This window comes from Apis cerana, linkage group LG7 (genome assembly GCF_029169275.1).
Source record: "Apis cerana isolate GH-2021 linkage group LG7, AcerK_1.0, whole genome shotgun sequence".
NCBI classification, from domain to species: Eukaryota; Metazoa; Arthropoda; class Insecta; order Hymenoptera; family Apidae; genus Apis; species Apis cerana.
In genome coordinates this window covers 7,208,545-7,230,895 of record NC_083858.1, presented here as the reverse complement: position 1 = coordinate 7,230,895, position 22,351 = coordinate 7,208,545, and the positions used below count along the sequence as shown (strand labels likewise).

The 22,351-nt window shown below is 27.6% G+C and overlaps 1 protein-coding gene and 1 long non-coding RNA gene across 21 annotated transcripts in view; one reads left to right on the top strand and one right to left on the bottom strand.

Moving 5' to 3' along the window:
• Nucleotides 1-22,351, top strand: part of LOC107993170 (CCR4-NOT transcription complex subunit 6) — a 587,279-nt gene that overhangs the window by 32,422 nt on the left and 532,506 nt on the right. For 2 of the 20 annotated variants that reach the window (XM_062076963.1, XM_062076964.1), the window contains exon 4: nucleotides 11,241-11,491. The exons of the other annotated variants lie outside the window; for them this stretch is intronic. In XM_062076963.1, coding sequence (XP_061932947.1) covers nucleotides 11,241-11,476 — 236 coding nt within the window. In that variant the 3' untranslated portion in view covers nucleotides 11,477-11,491. Of the gene's footprint in view, nucleotides 1-11,240; nucleotides 11,492-22,351 lie in introns of those variants that run through there. 20 annotated transcript variants of the gene reach the window in all.
• LOC133666401 (uncharacterized) lies at nucleotides 13,687-15,233 on the bottom strand. The gene is made up of 2 exons (XR_009830498.1): nucleotides 14,968-15,233; nucleotides 13,687-14,889 (listed from the first exon to the last, which is right to left on the bottom strand). It is a non-coding gene; the product is annotated as an uncharacterized LOC133666401 (long non-coding RNA).

The following is a 22,351-nucleotide window of genomic DNA, read 5'->3' as shown; positions in this document are numbered from 1 at the left end:
AAACTTAATTTTAAGCGATTTTGACAAGTAAATTATAATTTTACTTGTTTTTTTAATGTTTAAGTTAATCTATAATGTATAAAATATTAATAAAATACAAATGAAATGTATGGAAACAAAGCAAAATGGAAATAGATTGAAATTGCTATTTTCGTCTTGCTTCGTCTAATATGAAAATTGCTTACAACCTAACAAAGAAATTTTAACTAACATTTTGATATATCAAATTTTGTTTTGGTTTTTAGAATAGAGTTATACATATAAAAAATGTATTAATAAAATTTTTTATCATTTATTGGTGTACTTAATTTTGACATTTTGATCTTTTTATAGAATCCTATTATATATATTTATTTTTTAATAAATCTTTATTTAAGAATGTAAATTTTTCGCGTGGCAAGTTTCTTTATTCCGTTACTAAAATATATATTCTTGCACAATGTACAAAATAATATGTAAAAATGTAATATTTATTTTTTCTTTTATATATAAAAGAAAATATATTCTCCATTTAATTTTGTAATAATCAAATTACTTTACATATATACAAGATTATATTTTCTATATATCCTAGCATGAAAGAATTAAGTAAATATTCATGAAAAGATTTTCATGAAAAAATTCATTTTTTCTTGTGCATCTGACCATACGATTTTTATAACAAACTAACTTCAATCCGTTTTCGTTCATAAACATAAATAGTAAACGCATAGAAAAGTTTTCACTAAATTACACATCTATCAAATCGTTCGTTTCTCTTGTCAGTCTCTCTCCAAAAATAGACTTGTAGAGACTCTCATAAAAAAATCGATCTACGTAAGAGTTGAAAAAACAGAAGTCGACAATGAACGAAAAAAGTATTCTCTGTTTAATTTAATGTTTGCTTTGTTGAGCAATTGTTGAATTGCCACCGGTTGGACGATAGTTTCAAGTTAATTCCCCGGCTAGATCAAAGACGACGAGAGCGCGGTCGCGTGTAATCCCATGCAGCTTCCCGGTTATACGTTTACATACACGTATACACTCACACATTCTCGAAATTGCGGCTGCTCCGACTATTAAAGTGAAGTGCGAACGTGGTCGGAGAAAATAAGTAGGTTATTCACGCACGTTCTATAATCGTCAAAGCGGCAGACACCGCGAAGTGCCTCCGGAGCCCTGTGTTATTTCCTGCGACACCGCGATGGAAGACGGAAATCCGGCGGTGTCGTGAGGAGAGAAACTAAAAAGGGGTGGTGTGTGTGTGTGTGTGTTTATGCGCGGAGGAAGCGCGATTTCACGAGGTGACAATTTCTTTGAGTGTAGAACGTGCAACGGGAGTTGGTCGAGAACGTGTATTAGGTGTGATACTGAGTCTCGTGGAGGATGCCTTTGGTCCCCGTCACAGTTGCCAGACGACGAGCGTTATCCCCACTCGAGTGGATTCCCCTGCGGCGAATTTCCGCAGGAGGAGAATACCGTGACGTCACATTATCCCCCCCACCGCCACTGCGATAGATTAGGCACGTCACGTGACCAGACATTCACCAAAGTCAAGCGCACGTCATACCACGTGACACGTACCGGTGGACGAAAGTATAAATCTAAAACTTTCTTAAAATTCGTTCAAATGAGTTGAAGTTTTATTCGAGAAAGGATTAGTTTATTACTATCTAATTAATCAAAATCTTTATATTAAGATCTTTTTATCTAAGCCTGTAATGAAAATTTGAAATATATATTTTGTAGATTTATAGTCAGTTATATTATAATATGATGAAAATTTCCTTAAAATAAGAGAAATAAATAATGGGCATTTAGATTTATTAGGAAAGTTTTGAAAAATTTACAATTTTCATCATTTTTAATTATTTGTAACTCATAATATCGTTAATTGATAAATAATTTCGATGAAATTTTCAATATATAGAGAAAAGAATACGAATGTAGGATATTCATTTTATTTATTTTTTTTTAAATAAAGGTAAAATCGCATTGTTATAAATTTGGATAATAATAATTATAATGACACTATTACTTTTGAAATAAGTTATAAATTGTGTTAAAATATTAATAATAAGATTTTATTAATATATTAAACCTAATAAATAATATCAAACATATAATAATAAAATAATCTTAATTAGATAAACAATTTATTTTATTTTCTAATAGTTACATGTACAAATTATATTTTTTCTCAAGTATTTCATATCAATTATTATTTCATTTTCTTTTATCGTATTATCATCAATATCATAATCAAAAACACAAATACTTTAAATCGTCATTGATATATTAAAATTATTATAATATAATTCATCTATTTCTTTAAAATTTCACTTTAATATAGAAACTTTTTATTATTATATTTCTATTATTATATATTTATAATTGATATAAATCTATAAAATATATTTTTTTAATTTTCATTATTAAGTAAGATAAAACGGGATTTTACGATTTTATGATTAATTGCAATTTCTTCAAAATTTCTTTTATACGACATCTTTTATAGTAAGTAAATCAATCTAACTTCTCAACATAATTCAAGTCGTTTTAAAGAATAGATTTATATTTTTATCAGCTACTGTACGCCACGTGACATAATGCGACGCTTAGCTTTGACTGGTGCCTAGTCGCGTGATGTACCTAATCTAGCAATGATAGTGGGGGTAATGTGACGTCACGTATTCTCCTCCTGATTCATCGCAGGGGAATCGAGCCAGTGGCGGAGATTGTGGTCCCCATGGCGTTCAAGGACATCGTCAAACGTGTGCATAATAGTTGACTAGAGAAAAATGAAGGAACGTACGGCTGCAAAGCGCGTTATTCAGGGATCGTAGCGCGTTTTGCTACAATAGGCCAACCTATTACAAGATGCAGGCACCGTTTCTGAAATAAATGCGCTTCCTTTTGAACGTGTGCTTAGAGGAGATCCACTCGGCCTGTTCCGGGTGTTTTGTGCCTGTTACGGCCTCGCCATCCTGCCCCCTTATGAGGTGAAAAGCAAGAAAGCGAGAGAAAGCAGACGAAAACGGTAGGAGGCTGCTTTCTCTCTCTCTCTCTCTCTCTCTCTCAACCCCTCGAGATTTCCATACTCCCGGCCTTCTATCTCTGCAGCTCCTCTTTCGTACGAATTATTTATTGTGATGGATACCTTTGTTCGTGATACTCGAATGATGTATTGTACGTTTTCTAAACTTCGCTGTAATTTCTTTGTGCTGTGTTTCTTATATTTCAACGTCCGTGGAATACTTTCTTTATTCTTGCTTTTTATGAAGATTTCCTTGTAATGTACGTTCGCTTGTTATTTTTAATATTCTCTTCTTTTGCTGATATTTCGTTTCGATAATATAGTTGAAATTTATGTTGATTTTATGTGCAGATATTGTAGTTTTAGAAATTTGAATTTGGTGAATGATACCGTTCGTTAAATTTTAGAAAATTTTCTTTTGGAAATGATATATTTATCACGGAGTAAATAATATATTGGTTATTATAGATTTTCGTTTTTTATATTAAACGATGCAGGAACCAATAAACTACAAATTTTTCACTTTGAGGTCAGAAAGATTAAATAAATATTATATTTTATTGTCAAAACTATAATAGCATTATTCGAAAATAGAAAAAATTAATAAAATATTTTATGAAAATTTTTAATGAAATAATTTTGAAAAATTAGAATTAAAAATTATTTGGATATATTCATCATTAATTGATTATTCTGACTATCTATACCATTAACTTTCTAATTTTTTAAAATATTAGATTTAAAAAATTCATTTTTCTATCTTTTCTTCCGTACCTAAAAAAATAATTTTTAATTTATTAATATAATAATAGATACATACCATTTTATTTTTGCCAATTTAAAAATCAGAGAAATATCGATTAATTAAAATTAAAAAATGTATTCTTGTTTATTTTCATATTTTTTACCATTTTGCATAATTAAATAGTTAATGGAAATAATATTTTACAAAACATGAGTGAAAAAAGTCTCTTGTATTATTTTCGTACTTTTATTCTTTCATCTCACTCTCTTTCTAATTGCATCACGACTAAATCATTCAACACGCAACAACTTTTCCCTTGCAAATAAATACACTTTCGCGCGCGCGCGATAATTCGAACTCTATATTTCAGCATAGCGCAGTGTAACGACACGGACCATACATTATTTTACACTCCACATTATTTTATCCTCTTGTAACACTATCACGAGTACTGGTTATAATCTTGAATGCTAAATTAATGACGATAGAGTTCATTTGGTATGGGAGGATAATGAAGGTAGCTGCGGTGTATCTTTGATTCACTCTATTCGTTCATTATGTATACGCTGCTGATCAAGACGTGTAAGATATATGAATTTTAACCTTGCAACAAGATTTTCAGATTTACAGTGGAAAATTAATATGGGGATTTTAATTTTTCAACGAAGTATTATAAATATTGACTTATCCACAATTTATCTCTTCGTTTGTTCAAAATTTGCTCATGTATATGGAATATTATATCGCTACAAATTGATTTGAGCAGTTTCGTGTCACTTCCCTTGAGGAATATTGTATAAACACACTCTTGAGACTAAGGAGCGTAAAGTGAATTTAGTCGTTGCCTGTGCTTCCGTTTGATCGAGAAATTTTAGAAAATGTTTGATTGACATATTAGTCAAGAAAAGAAATATATTGTAAAAATTATAATAAATATTTATTGAAAGATAAGCGAGTCGAAATTTTTGAAACTTTTTATTATTAATAATTTTTTGTAATTTGAAATTCTCGAAATTTAATTAAAGAACGAATTATTTATTTTATATATATATATATAATATGAATTTATTTTTATTGAGTTTATAATTTAAATATTTATTTTAATTATTACAATGCCATAATACATAACAATTAAAATCTTTTGTTAATCAAAAGAATGACTTCTTAGTCCATATATTGATGAAGAACTAAATTTGAAGATTTTCAAAGTACATTAAAATTTTAATTCTTGATGAAATTAGATTAGTGTAAAAAGAAAAAGATATAAAAAAAGAAAATGAAAAAAATATAAAAATAATCAAATAATCTCTTTTCGATTCTCTTTCTTATGTTGTTAATCAATTTATGAATCTTCATAAAAACATTCTATCTCTCGATATACATGCGAAAAAAATGTTATTTTCAAAGAAAATTAACACAAATCGAAATTATCACTGACAACCAAGATATTCTATTAATTTTTTTTACATCACTTTTTTAGATCACTAATTTAGACACTTATAGACATCAAAACATATTGCGATGTATGCATCAAGTAAATTTAAATAAATGGAAAATGGTTCTAATCGTGAACTATTGACTTATTGTTTGAATTTATGCATGAATCGTAACATGTTTCAACGTGTATAAAGAGATTTCCGTTTTATATTAAAAAAAATAAACATTCTACGTCTTGAAAGTTGTAAGAATTTTTAAATTTTAAAAATTTCGATCGTGATTTTTCATCAAAAATTAAATATATCTTAAAATTTCAATGTATCTTTGATACTTATTTTTGTCCAGAAAAATTTTTCAAATGTATAGTTTATTATTTCTTAGAAATGAATCGATTAAAATGGAGTAAACAACAATAAAGAACAGTAAAAAAGTTAGTAATAATGAAAGAATGATAAAGAAGATGAAAATATACGTACAAAGTGTTATTACATTCTCCTTTATATTCTCATGATAAATTTTCAGAGAAGAATTTTTATTTTTTTATGATCTAAAAAGGAAAAATAAACATTGGAATTTCTTATATCATTCTTTGGAATCCTTTAAATTTAATAGTATCAAATACAACTATGAAAAATAAATATCAAGTCAAAACTAGGTCAATATAAAAATAAAATTAAATATCGATTTTAGAATATTGAAAAATTTTTTTATACCTAAAATATTTATTATAATTTCTCTTTTGTCAATCATTCTTTTCTGTTTCTCTGAAAAAAATTTCTAAATATATAAAGTTTATTCTTACAGATTTATTTTATTATTGTTATATTATTGTTATTTTATTATTGTTGTTATTATTGTTATTTATTATTGTTGTTAATTGTTGTTTATAATTATTTATATATGTAGGTATATTATAAATGACATATAATAAAGTCATTTGATTTTTTTTATTTCAATTATTAAAATTGTTTTAAATACTCAAAAACAAAGAAAGATGGAAATTTTTTTTTTATTGTAATTAAAAAATTATTAATCCCTATGTAAAATCTCTGTATATTAAATTTTCGTTTATTAAATCTCTTTTACTTAAAAACTTTAATAAGACGGAAGCTCTTTAATTCGACGATATTACTTGTTCTTCTGAGATTTCAATTACTGATCTTCTATTGTATCACCAAATAACGTTATCAAAGTTTATGAGCAGAGAATAAGAAAAGTAAATATTCAACGAATGAAGAAAATTTGTTTTAAATATGCTTAAATTTTCATTTCACTATTGCCAATTTTAATTAATCGTTTAATCCTTTTTTTTTGCCATTCAATCCTTCAATATTAACTCATCCCCAAATCGGATATCATGTTAATTAATGTTTCTTCTGGAAATATTTTACACAACGCAAAGTGCTATTATGTCGAAAATCTATCAGAAATTTAATTCAGAATATCGTTTCATTGTTCCATAGAATTTACGTTTAATAACGTACTATAGACAACCCATCATTTCCTGACAAAAGAGCTGGGCAGCTATTAAATACACGCCATCTAATTAACCTACCAACCCCAAACCTCCATTTTCCTCCGAAATTTTCCTTAACCATTGCTGAGGAAATTAATATTCACGGTCCACGTAACTTTCTCCTTTCTCTGACAGGAAAAAAGAGAGAAAGGAATATCGTGATCATCCTTTCGACTTTCGTCATTACTTTCGAATTTAATTATAAACAATCCATCACAATGGAAATTATCTTGGGCTAAATTTCATTACATGCAATGTAGAGCGACCTCTACGAACAAATACCATTCGTTAGAGCATTAATAAAGAAATGCAAGTATAGTGGCTTTTGACACTGTAGTAAATTAAAAAACAGATTTTGTTTATTATATTTATCATTAAAAAAACATTCTTTACGAACGTTGCATTTCTAAATTTCTCTCAAATTTCAATTGTCTGAATATTTGCATCAGTTTCAGAACTAACAATATTAAGTGAACGTAACCAATATTCTTTTTATTCATAATCTAACCTAATTTAAACTAGAAGTATTGTCAATGCATATTTCATTGCATTCTTCAATTATTTTTTTCTTTACCTGTCGCAAAAATCAATATTCGCCGCTGGAAATCCTCATTCGAATTTTGGCATCGAATGTATTAATGTAATATTCACGGTCGACGTAATCTGATGACAATGAAGAAAGAATTCAATGACAGAATTAACATTCTGTTAACTATTATTGTACTGACATATATTGATAAAAAATGCAAACGAATAATTTGCGAATCTAGCCGTGAATAAAAATCGAAAATGCAATAGCTGCGCATGTTTTCTAATCTTAAGCAATGATAAATATAATAACTTATTATTTTTTTTAATTTTTAAACTCAAATATTTCGATATATACGAATCGTTATTACCCGAATCACAGAAAAAAACTTTTTTTTTAATTTCGTTAAATTTATCGTTAATATATTTTCGTCACGATGGAAATTGTGACGATCATAGTATGAAATATTCATTCCATACGTCAAGTAAAGAGAATCTTATGCTTAATATTCACAATCTCATAATAATACGTAACTTTCCCTCGATGAAAAACAAAATATTCGCGCGAATCTCGGAAAGAAGCATCACGGATCGGATTTATTTTTAATTATATCCAGTCCATTACGGTTGGAAATGGTGTCGGCCAAGATCCACGAATACCGAGTTGATGTTATTCAAAGATTGCGCATTCGTCGAATAGGAAGAATCTCGTGCTCGTGATAAGTTCACTGAGACGATATTACCAGGCGAAGCTGGTGCATCCAGACGTATGCTCCGTTCTACGGGTGGAAACGTATCTATTCGACTCTGGAATTTCATATCACACGGCAGAAGGGATAGTACGCTCGAGCATTAATTTCAAAACGTATCGTGCTGATGGGAGTTTGAGAGATGATGATGCATTCTGGGACATCTTTTGAAATTTCCAACTCGGCACTTTACCAAATCGTGTTTCAATTTTCGAATTATTTACGAAGATCCACCGATATTTTAAAATCTTTGACAAAATTTGCTGTTGAAAAGTTAAATATGAAAAATCAGTAAACTTAATCTTTATTTCTTATCATTTTTAAACGTTTCTTGGTAATAGTATTTACGTTCAAAAATAGGTGTAGTCACATTTTGATATCGTATTTTACTTTTTCTAAGGTTGGAAAAATCAAATAAACATAGATTCGAAAATTATTCTATTTTTTAATTGTATTTATTTATTTCTATTTTTTGAATGTTTATTTTTTGTACGTATTTTTGCAATTTCCATAAGATACATGAATTCTATACCACGAAACTGCGTACAATGATAATATATAAAAGTTTAGCATGCAGAGAATTTAGAATGCGAATGTTAGTTCGAATTTACGATAGTATAGAATAGTTTGAAAACCTTGTTGTAGTTTTATACTTTCCTGTTCTCTTAGAAAATTATGTAGCCATTTGTACCAGTTGTTACTTTCAAACTTTTTATTGAAATAAATATTTTCCTATTTCATTTCTATTTTTCAATATAAATATTAAAATAATCTTGAATAACAACAATGAAAATAAGAAAAAAAATTATGAACAAATATTGATTTCAGAAAGAAAAAAACTAATTATTGTTCTTCCATTAACTGGTATGATTGTATACCATACCAGATACTATATACATTTGCATATAAAATAAGATTATGTTTTGTTAAAAGGCTTTTTATAGAAGGCATAAAATAAATTGACAAATCAAAAAAACTTGAGAATTTATTGTACAGCACAGTGATAGAAGCAGAATTAAACTCATGGAGACCAAATAGATTCGAAACTTTTATAAGCCTTTTCTCATAACCTTTTAAAAGATGAAATTAGTAAAAATTAAAGTATTTCAAATATTCTCGAATGAGTTCAAAACATTTATAAATACTTTATCAGATTATATTAACTTTTATATGTAATTCTACCATTCTATTTTCTTACAATGATTTTTTTATATAATTTATTATATTTTAAATAAAAATTCTGATTATGATATAATATTGAAAATAGAAAAAATTTTAAATAGTTGAAAAGCAATAGAAAATTCAATTTCATAATCTCTTTCCATATAAAATGGCAATTTATAAGAAAATCATGAGAAAATTACCTACTTTTTTTGTAACTACTATATACTTCAACATGTATTTTAAATATATATAACACGACACATTTTTCACGTATTAATTAAAATTTGATCTTGTTTATGTGAAAATATAAGCTAAGAATATTACTAATTAATCAGGATATAATAACTGATTGTTATACTATAACGATTTGCTGTTACTACAATACACTTTCTATACTCTCCACTCTCTCTCATTAAAGATTCGTATTTATTCAAGAAGCAGAAACACTTGTACGTCCGATAGATGCATCACGTGATCGATAGGATCGTGCTAACGCTTTATTGCGAATTAATCGGTACCGTTATGTCCAGCTACGATTTTGATATCGTGGTACGAACGTTGTTAGCAATAGAAATGAAGGATTAGAAGCGATGGAGCGTCATCTTCAACGGTCTATAAATGAATCGCATTTCTTTTAGACCTGTTTCGCACGACCCTTTGCACTCGATACCGTACACTTCTGTCTTCAACCATGATTCATGATCTTAGCTTTTCTGACTAATGAAACTGCGCATCTATTGAGAAATTATATTCTATTTTTTAAAAGAATCGAATAATTAAATCGAGAAATGGATTCGAAGAAATTGTTATTAATAATTGTATCGATGTACACGTATTAAAATAATAATTGAAATACAAATTCTTTTTATTGTAATATCATACATATCTAATAGCATGTAAAATTTATATCATATTAAAATTACTTAAAAAATAAAAATTAATCATTCCACTTAAGAAATTAAAATTGTCCTTTATATGACCTCTATATCTACAAAAAAACAAAGAAACTAAATATTCGAGCGAATTTAACAATTCTGTATAACATAAATATCATTATAATTACATCAAGTTTTGTAATGTTAAATTGTTATTAAATTTTAAATAATGTTCAATAAATTTTGATTATAAAATAGAAAATGATCCATTCAGCAATAATTTTATTACGTGTACATTAGATAATAGCGAATAATTTCCAATTGCTAATGATACCGAAATCAATAATTGAAGAGTAGTTTGTCACAACGGATTATGGACGAATTTCTGCAATTTGTTAAAAAGATCGGTCACAGGTGTTCGACCCCGATCAACATGTAGATGATGCATTTGTTCCAACGCATCGTTGATTCATCTATTAGATGTTGCTGCTGGCCGAACATATTACGCCCGTTCACATTCATATTAATAAATGGAAATTAAATGGAAATTTTTCATATTATTTCGCGGATATATTTTATGTCACCATCTGAACAATCTTGTTCTGTTATATCTTTCCAAGAATACAAGTAAAAATGGAAGACGTATAATTTGAATATAATTATAAATATAAATATTTACATGAAAGAATAAGATTAATTTTATTTAGATATATATCTTTTTTCTATTTTATCAGTACGTATTATATATCAGTTCTATATTTGATATATTCTTTTTTTTTTTTTTTTATTTAAAGGATTTAAGATATTTAAGAAACCATTTTACAAGCACGAAATAAAAATTTTATCTTTCCTAGCAAATTTTTAATTTGAAAATTAATTGAAAAGTTAGTTGCATTTTATTTCTTTGGATTTTAAATAAAATTTATTATAGATATATTTATATTATATATATATAAATGTTTACCATTTGTTTATCATTTAATTTTTATAAAATTATGTTAATATTAATGTCATTACGATAAATTATGATATATTTTTCAAATGACAAATAATTAGAGTATAATCATAAGTTCTAATAACTTAAATAACATATTTTTCTTAAAATATTTGTATGCATATACTTGATCTAAATGCTTAAATTTATATATAATTAAACACACACAAATGTTCATAGATGCAATGTTGAAGTACTGTTTCCTTCTTGTTTCAGGTAAGCTTTCTAAAACCAGAATATTAATGATTGAATTCGTGTCCGCAAAGATTGGTACGGTGAGTAAGCAAGTTTTACAGGATGTATATAATTTGAAAAAATGTGAGGGAACAATTACGTTTTTAATCAAGTTATTTCTATCGCGTTTAAATTTCTTGCGATCTAGTTTAAATTATTTTATTTTCTATTCCCTTTTACGTTTAAGCTTTTACATATACATTATAGATTATTTTTGAACACACTTTCATAATGATAAATTACTTTTTAAATTATTTATTTCGTAATTTATTTAAATATTTGCTAAGGGAATTTGATATTTATCATATAATGTTTCATATAAATAAGTTGATTAATGAACATTCAATTTTACATTTTATTGATTAGCTTGATAATTCAAATGAAATTAAATATACGTTAAATCTTTTAGAACACGCTAAAAGTAATTGTATATAGTGTATGTCGATAACATTTTACGGTAATTAACTTTTTATTTATTTAATATGCGTGTGCAAAAGTTTTAATCTTTTTTTTCAATATTCAGATTATACATAATTATCCAATTATCGAAATATTTTCCAGCCTTTTTGTGCATTTGAAAGGCCGATATCGATTTATTTGAAATGCAATATCTCACAATTGAATAACATAGAAAATAATAGTGATAGGGATTAAAAAAATTGAAATTTGCATACATTTAAAAAATAAACAAAAAAACGGTTCCTCGATTTTACGTGTATAAATATATATATTTATAATTTATCTTTAAACACTCATAACAGATATTCCTTATTGCGTTAGCGAATGATTGATCGATTCAAAAGCGATAACTTGCATCTTGGGTTAACTGTAGCCATGGATTTGTACCAATTTACAACGTGATTAAGTCCACTCAGTTTTGGCAATAATTTAACAAGATTAACAGGTTAATGGTGCTCTAAGTAGAACATTTACCTAAATGCGTTCAAATACATGCATCTCTATTCGAATTACCAGATAAATATATTAATAAAACATATAATAAAATAAATTTGAATATGTGAATTAAACATATATTTTACTGCAGATAACCAAATAAATAAACAAAGTATATTATACTAGCTATGAATAGCTTTTTTTGAAATTTTCATCGTTTAATGTTCAAAGTTCAATAACGTAGCGAAAAAAGAAAAAGCATAGAACAAATTTTGAAGAATCACCGACAAACCGATTAAATTTTTCAAAGTATTGATTCACCTATGCTCTTTATTGTATATTCAAACTGGACACGTTAAACCACATTTTTAACTCCAAATCAAGTGACTTTACATTACTGATCGATTAAACTTTTCAAATTTTTCATTAAACATCGATTCATTTATGCTCTGCATCGACTTGAACGCGTTAAAAGTGGATCAATTTCAAACGATATTTCGAGTAATCTTTTTTAAAAAAATGTAATCGATCGATCGAAAGCCAAAAAAAAAAAATTTTCTACTAAAAATTCAAACTCTTTTGTTTATTCCTCGAGCCACCGATCGACTCTATGAATTATTTCCGCTCGAATGGATTGACTCTAGTCCTATAACGGTATATACATTTTGTAAGGAGAAGGAAGAGGCTACATCATTTGCAACTCGAGAATTTTTGAAAGTTGTTTAAAAGCGTTATTGAAAAGGTGCATTTGTCTCATTTGGCGAGAGACAAGAGAGTTGGAACGCGCCCTGTCAAAGGCCCTGAACATGCAGGAATGAGGCTGGGACGACGACGTGCAACACCAGCAACGCAACAACAACGACAACGTCGAACGAGCGTGTCCCGTTTGCAAATGGCAAGGCATTTCGTGCATCCTTGGATAATATGCGGCGCAATGCCAAATGCCAACACGTTCGCGGCCAGCCTTCCAATATATGCATGTGTGCGACCTGCGCTTCGCACGCGCATCCTGCGACTATATGCACTTGCATCGCAAAAACAGCTCGCACATATTGATGCCCCCAACCCCCAACGTGTTTTTCACGAGGGAGATATCATCTGAAATCGAAACAAGAAGACTTGGAGCTTTCTTTATTAAAGCTCGATTGATCTGGTCGTTGATTTTTGATCGAGTATTTGTTGTTTTATCCTTTTGCATTTATCTGTATTAATCGAAGGGACAGATGGTTTCTCTTATTGATTTGATTTGATTCACGTTTCAAACGTATCGAATTATCGAATATTTATGATCGTCTGTTCACAATAAAACAAATTGAATTAAAACAAATGTTTTGAAATGGATATACAGTTTATACAATCGGTTGGGAAGAATCAGATTTCGTGAATACGTCACGAAGTAAATAGAAATTAAATAAACTTCTCAAATATGGATAAATATATAATTAATATATAAGAGAATATATAGGGTATTTTGTTTAAATAACAATGAAATATTTTATAAAGGGTTATTAAAAAAATAAATAATTATTTTCGATTAGGTTTTCGAGGTTAACTTTATTTTTTTTAAACGAAACAATATAATTTTGAATGTGTTTATTGATTTATTTTGTGTCGAAGAGCTATCATCCTTGTGCATCATTCCATGCCGAATGATCGCATCTATTATTGCTCAATCCGTATATCGTAATTTCGTGTTTTGTTTAATTAAAAGCAATAGCCATTAAAGAAAATAATTTTTTTTATTATTAGTTTATCAAAATCAGAATATAAATTTTATGGATTATTGGCTTTGCTTTCATGAGTTTTTCTTAACCATCAATTAAATCTGTTCACCATAATAAAAAAAATAGATATGTTTTATGTATCGAGTCAATTAAAAGTGATTATCTTCTCAGGTTTTAATAACATAAAACGATTAAATTTAGATTTAAATATCTCCTAAATCGATGGTTTTTAAACAAATGGTTCCATTTAAAAGAATGAAATTAATTTTAAAATCTACCTACAAAAAAATAATTTATTAAAAATTTTCTTTTTTTTTAATTTTAACTCTTTATGTAATTATGAGATGTTCTTTCCTCTCACTCAAAAGCCTATATCATATGAGCGTTTATAATGTCAATTTTAAATTAAATCCCATTTCTATTATATTAAGAAAAAAACATTCACATTGTTAATATTGCAAATATCAAGTGAAGTTTGTTGATAAATTGTTCGATTATTATAACTTTCGAATATTGGAATATTTAAATAATACAGATTCTATCGTATTTCTGTTTTTATAGCTCATTAAAAATCAATGAAACGTTCCTGTTTAATACTTCAATTAATACTTTCATTAACACGCATGACATACGTGACATATTAGTTGTTTTCCAAGCATCGCATTTAGTACGAATAATTTATCTGGAAACATGTAAACATCTCGAAAATAACACTTCATAAATTTTTTCAAGATCATTGCAAAGTCAAACAAATATTATATCATTGTGCTTCTTCGAAACGTTCGTTTCAAATATTTTTCTCTGTTTTCATTCACATTTGTTCGTTTCTTAGATAAGTGTATACGTGTATCTGATCTATTTTTAATTTTCTAAAAAATAATATATCTCATTTTTTTATTACCTTTATACATTATAGACATAACATTATCACACAGTGTGAACATATATATTTACAATTATTTTAAAATTATCTTTTTTTAACAACTTTCACGTTTGAACGATTTTTTCCTAACCTAAAAAACGAAAGGATTAAGTTTTAACCAAATAGTAGTTCTCCTATCGTATTTAAACAAACGTATTTAAGTACTCACTTGGATTCATCTTCTCTGACGATTTCAATCGAACTTTTAAATTACGACGTATTTAACGAACACAATGAGGATCGTATGAAACCATCGCGTCATCGATCACGGACACTTAGCTACTTGCTCTCTGTTCGGCACTTAAGTTTATCCTCTTTTAAAACACCTAACTCTCGCTAGATGACCACTTGACACCGAGAGGATCGTTCGCGTAAGCTCGATAGAGTCGAGAACGAATGGCCATTGGCCGTTACGAAGTAAGCTTAGTCAGCTACTCGAGGAAGCACCTGCACGTAATGTCCTGTGTCGCAGCATAGATGTCGTAGGTAGTTGACTTCGTCTGGAAAATTCGGAATACTCGATTTCACGGACGACGAAGCAAGCGGCGCAACGCGATCCTCGCTTTTTCCTCGCCTAAAATCGAGAAATGTCACTCTTGTCTCTTATCTTATGACCATTACACTCGATTCTTATCGAGTTTCTTTTTACCTTCGAATTGTGTTACGAATTTTGCTTACATCTGATATTCATCGGCATTTTGTTTCTTTAAATATCTTGTTTTGGCTTTGCTTGTGGATTAGCGATGATTGATATGTGGACAATAGAGATCTTAGTTTTGAAAATACATGTAAAAGTGCTTCGCGTGTTTTTATTATGGAGATTATATTTTTACAGATTATTGGAAATATAGAAAAATCATTGAGGATATTGATTTTTATTTAACTAATAATCTAATCGAGTTTATATTTAAATTCTAAATTTATTGTAAAATACGATAGATACGAAAAAATAAAGCGTAAAAATTGAATTTTGTATAAGCGTGAAATATTTGAAATCTTTTCGGAATTCGAAAAATTTTCGAATGTAAAAAATAATTTAGATAAATAAGAGAATATTTTAACAATGAATTTATTCTTACTTTTTTAATAATAATACAATTATATTTGTGTTTAAGATTCATTCTACTTGTGTTTAAGATTTTATTCCTATTACAAAGAAGTGCTATTGTGAAGATTTACGTATATCGGATATTTTCCATTTCTTTATTTATTTTTTGATAATATGAATGGAAAATTTTAAGGAAAAATATATCAACATAAATTTTACGCTTACATAACTTCATCCACAACTACAGGTAATCTTTTTGTATCCTCTTAGAGGGAACAACTCGATATTAAAATTATTAACAAAGAATTAAATCTTACTATTATATGCGTGAGTTTGTAAAATCCCGACAATCATAATTTTTTTTTGAAATCTAATCCTTAACAAAATCATTGTATTTGAGTTTTTAATATAATAATAATTTATTTCTCAGAAAAAATTAAATATTCCAGATTTCTCGAGAATTTCGAGTCTTCGAAAGTCAGATTTCCATTCTTCGACATTTTTACATTTATTGCAATCGTTCATTGAAAATCTTTGGTCTTCGTTCCCGTGAAAATTCCTGTGAAAATTCCGGTGAAAAATTTCCATTTCATTCATCGCGTAGTTTTTTTTTTTTTTTTTACACACAACAAAGTTGCAGCGACAGAGTCGTTTCGAATTCTCGAAATTTCGTCACTTGATCATTTGCCCGGTGTATGTTTTCACATACTTGTACAGATCAAAGGTTTCGAAACGCCTCGTAATTTTCTAAGGTATGCTGTTCCAATGTAGCAAGTGGGTGCTACACGTGGGGCTACACATTTATAAGCCTGTCATTTAAACATTCCGACCATTTCGCGTGAGATATTTCTTGGTAGTATTACGAATTATCAGGCACGCGTAATGGGGAATATTGGTAAACGAGATAACGTGGAAACCGTTTTGCTTGAAAGTTGCATTAAGCTCTGAAAACTCGGCGCGGCTTGAATTAATTTTAAACAGTGATGGTAAGCGCGAGCGATTAATGTAATGAAAACGACGCGATAGAAAATAATTCATCGTAAAAAGTGTACAATGGAACGTGATCTATTAAAATAAATTGCATTTGCATTGGCGTAAATGTATGCAAGAGGGGAAAATTCGACGTAAAAAAAGAGAATTATGCAACTATGCAATTTATCTAAATTAAGTGCATACGATGATTAAACGTTGCGAGTTTGTAATTTATTATGTAAAAGTAAAGATGATCAAATAGGATATTAAAACGCATTACGATTATTAAATTGCACGTAAAAGTCTTTTGTTATGTGTTATACTGTCTGTAAGTTATAGACTGGGAATTTTCATGCCATTAAAACAGGTTTATATATTATTCAAGAAATTAATACGAAGAATGTGTTATTTAAAATACGTGCCATACTTGCAAAATGTTAATTTTATTCTACGTAAATATAATATTTTTAGTAAATTGTTATTTATTTGGAAAAAAAAATGATATCTATTCTTTCTATGGATAAATTTATCCAAAATTTTTCCATCTTTCGATATTATATCTTAATCAGAAATTTTATTTAGAACATGATTTATAACATTCAATTATCATACGATAAATAAAATATGTACATATACAGGATGTTGTTATATTCGTGGAATATCTTTAGATTCTGCAATTCGAAACAAATATAAGAATTTGTATACGAAAATGTCAGTTAATTTATTTGTTAAACGATTTAAGTTTACGTTAGATGAAATGAAAATAGAATAAGACAGATGATACGACGGTCTCACATCAAAAATTTTCCATATATTAACATCTTGTATATGTGAGCAGCATAGTTTGTTTCAATAAATATCTATTATATGATCAATTATAACGTATATACACAATGTGAGTATTTATTCAATCGTATTTATCGAAACAATTTACCATATTTACTTTTCTCCTTTTTAATTTTTATTTACGCGCATCTAATTTGTATTAAATTATCATTCACGTTGATAGAACAGAATTAATCGAGTTGCACGAAAATTATTTGAAAACCTGTTTGAAATCGATATTTTCCGTTTTAATTTTATTTCAACTATATCTATCGATCACACGTCCAGTTTTAGTATCCGTGAAAACGTAATAGCGTAAAACGCTATTAAGCACGAGGAAAACAATGAAATGCAAAGTAATACAGATTTTGATCTTGAACGTGTCTCGATCCACCATGAAACATTAATTTTCCAAGTTTGCAGATTAAACGGATAAAAACGTCCTTTGATATCCGTGAAACAAAAGGCCATACGGTAGCTCTTCACACGTTTTGACGCGTACTTTGCAAGACAATGTTTTTTGCATGTCATTATCATAAAGCAAATCGAAATGTTACCTCGATGTATCTTTTTCAATTCATACATCATGAATGTCATGCATCACGGATCTCGCGTACATATATCATTTCCAATAGATTTTCTCAAAATATCTCTCTCTCTCTATACGCCGTCGTGCATCATGAATTTCACGCATCACGAATTTTCTTTGTCCACTATTCGCTTCATTCGCCGATGTATGGACGAACCTCATTTATTGGCGCACACCATTACACAAGTACACTTATTAAAGTATTCCCTTGTATTCGAGTTGTGTGTTTTCTTCTGACTTGCACCTTCTTCTCCGCATTTTTCAGATCGATAACGAGACACGATGATTCTGCGAAACTTTTTTATTTTATTTCTTTCGATACTTGTGTGGTCTTTGCTTGATCGATTTATCCTGAGATTTATCTGCTTTCACTGCTTGCTCAACAAATCAGTTTCAGTTTTTATGATTAAATAATTGCGATCAAAAAATAAATATTACGTAAAATACATTAAAATTGAGTGTAAAATATACTAAAAATGGAAGTTGTTGCATAATTTGTAATAATAAGTATTGAATAATTGTGAAATTTCAATATTCTATGATTTTATTTAAATTTGAATAAAAAAAACAGATTGCAATTTAAACTTTAACTTAAAATTATTAAGTTTTTTATTCTTTTGTTGTATTTTATATTTAAGCCTCTAAATAAAAAGTAAATTTTTTTTAAATGGAATTGTTAAATTCTACAAATTTTTCGTTCATGTTTTTCCTGCAAAATTACTTTATTTAATATTTCGAAACATATATAAGTAGAAAATGAAATTTTTATCATTGTATGTCCTTTAATTAGAAAAATTAAAAAATTCTGATTCTAAAAAAAATATATAGGATTTTTTAACTTCACAAATATGTAGAGAAAGAAAAAAGAGTGTATAGAACTTAAAATATTTTATTATATCTTGAAAAATAAAAAATGCTAGGATATTTTAATTAATTAAGACAAATTTGCATGCGACAAGTTTCACAATTTCTGTATATCGAAAAGTATGATTCTTTATCTCCAAAATAAACAAAACTTTTATTTATAACAAAATATTTTTTTAATAAAGTTGTAGCCATTTAAAGAAAACTTTGCGAATGTACACGAATAACAACATAATTATTAATCGTCGAGAAAAGTTCACTTATTATTCTTTAAGCTAAGGATTAAATCTCTGATACGAGCTTTAGAAAGCTTTATGAAGACAATGTTATCTTGGCATTAATTACTTTTATCGTTAATCTTAAACTTTCGTTGAATTACAACATTCGTGCATTAAATTTATTTTTATGAAGTAAACCTTATTTATTCAAATCCTGTAAACATATATTGTCTTACAAATGTACTTTTTGAAATTGCAAAATAATTCTTGACTCTTACTTGATAAAAGTTTTTAAACAAAAATGAAAATTTCGATTTTTGAATAATATTTAATATGATTTTTATATAAAGATACAAATTTAATTTTCATATCTCTTTTATATTTTTACGTAGGAAAAAATTATTTATAATTATTCAATTTTTTTTTATTTTTTACTGAAATTTTTTATATATATATTTAATTTTAATAAAACTTTATGATTGCGTAGAACACAATGGGTTGTATATGGAGCAATGCTTATTGACCAACAAGTAATTTTAAAGAATTAAAATTAAAGTTTATATTTCGAGTTTTCATTTTTTTTTTTAAATATAATTTTATAATCAGATAGAACAAGATTTAGTTGCAAAAAAAAATTTCAGGCAATTATATTTAAAACTTATCAGCATGTTAAAATTTTGAGGGTTAATTTTCTTCTCTGAAATAGAGACAAAGGAATTGCTCTATAATACATTCTATATACGTACAAACTTTCATTGAAATCAAAATTTTCGAATTAGATGAATTTCCCTGTAAAATAATGTTCAAGTACTTTGTAAACCATTGTATGTAGCACATCATATCCCTTTCGAAACAAAATAAATTCTACTTATAATATATTTTGGAATAATGAATATTTTTGATGATAATTGCCTCTAAATATTCAAACATTCTGTATGTATATATTTAACTATGATATAAAATTTGAAACAAGTGTAAAACATAAATATTTATTAATCTAAATTATTTAAATATTATATTATTTATGTGCAAATAAATATAAAACTTTTTATTTAGTTAAAATAAGAAAATATTTGACTATTTTTTTCGAAATATTTTACAATTTTAGACGTTTTATTCAAGATGATGACTGTTCCTGTCTTTGATCCTGTCAGTAGTTTTCTCCTTTTGAAATCACAATATACGTGTTTAAAGTGGTTGCTTTTGATTTTGCTTGACTTAGTGCATGTGATGTCTTACCACAATGGATAATAGACAACTAAAATACAGATAATTGCAGATAAAATTAAATGAATAAATGACACAAATATCTGTTATGCAACTTTAGTCTATTGAATAATAGTGGTTAATTTTTATTGAAATTTTATGCTTTATATGATGTGTAAGTTATTTAATTATTCTTGAAAGTTATATTCAGTGTACAAAGGTAAATAATGTGATAAAAAAGACAATAATGATATATAATAATTACAAATTATAAATAAATATATTTTATTTTTCTAAGATTAGATTTCTCTTTCTTAATATTATTCTTTTTAAAATAGAAATTTTGTAAAAACTATTAGTTATTCACTTTAAATTTCAAAAAAGTGAAACTATTGCGAGTGATTTTAATTAAATTGTATAATCGTTAAAATTGAAATATTTGCAATATTAATCCTTTTGCATTTGCAGATATTTGTTATAAACTTTTGAAATTATACAAATAAATTCAGTATTACATAATAATGCAAATATTATTTTATTCTATTAAAATTCTAGATATAGATTTTATAAATTAATTGATTATAAATTGAAGAAATTAGAAAAAAATTTTTTGGAAGACGAGGAATTATATATATCAATGCTAAAATTTATAAAAATGCAAAAAATAGTCTAACTTCTGAAAAATATCTAAATGATCAGTTTTGCCAAAATAATTAACTGTTAAAAAAATATATTTACTCGTCTATTATTCAAATTAATTTATTCTTTTGTAATGCATTTCTCTTACGAGATTCTTTCATTCTTTCATCGTTAATCATTTAATTTCTACTTCTTCCTAATTAACATATTCACAAATTTCTTTCTTCAAATTGTTATTCGAAACAATCGTTATATAAAGGATTTATGTATCAACGATTTATTGCATTGCAATAATTTTGCCTCTGAATCTTAATTCGAATCTTGTACGAGACCAATCAACAATTGCCTTTCGAACATAAAACATTAATTTACAGTCCATAAAATTTTTTCTACCATTCAAAAATTTCACCGGTACCTACTCAAACGATAATGCTACAATATTCTTCCCTTCTTTGCTTGCTTTTGCAATGAATGGAAATTTATACAAAAACGAATATCTAAAAATAACGTTAGTCTTTAAACTTTCTTCCTTTCTCCTCGAAAGAATTGCAACACATTATACATAACAAGTCGAAGGTTAGAATATTTTACTTTCAACTTTGCTTATTCCCCTTTGGTGTATTCGCCAATGCCAAGGTTGTAAGGCAAACAAACGCACCGTATACGCAAATCCGAGCACGTACATCTTGTGTTTGCATATGCGCGCCCTCTACGACCTCACAGGTTGGCATGCTTGGGCGCTCGCGTCGCTTTTATGGCTTACAATTTGCCCGGAAATCGCCCAACATTTTACTAGGAGATGCACGATTTTCGACTGATACCAACGATTCCTTGTAAAATGTTTCTTCGTCTTGAGGAGGAAAAAAAGGAAGAAAGAAAAAAAAAATGCAGCTCTATTCTGTTATGCCGGTTGCATTGTCCACTGTGTTCTTGCATGAGAACGAGTTATCGTTGTTCTAAGCGAATTTTTACAATCAGATTCCTGGAAAAAGCAAATTTGCGTTTGTCCCATGGCGGTTTTGGGAGAGAAGAAAAAAATAAATTTGAATCGATTTAAATAAATTTGTATCCATTACCATTTTAATCGCAATAGTATTGTTTTTCGTTAAAGACTATATACTTTGAATTCATTTTAAATTCACATGTTCAAGTTATACGTAAACAAACGTTCAAAGATTGTATCGTCTTGAGA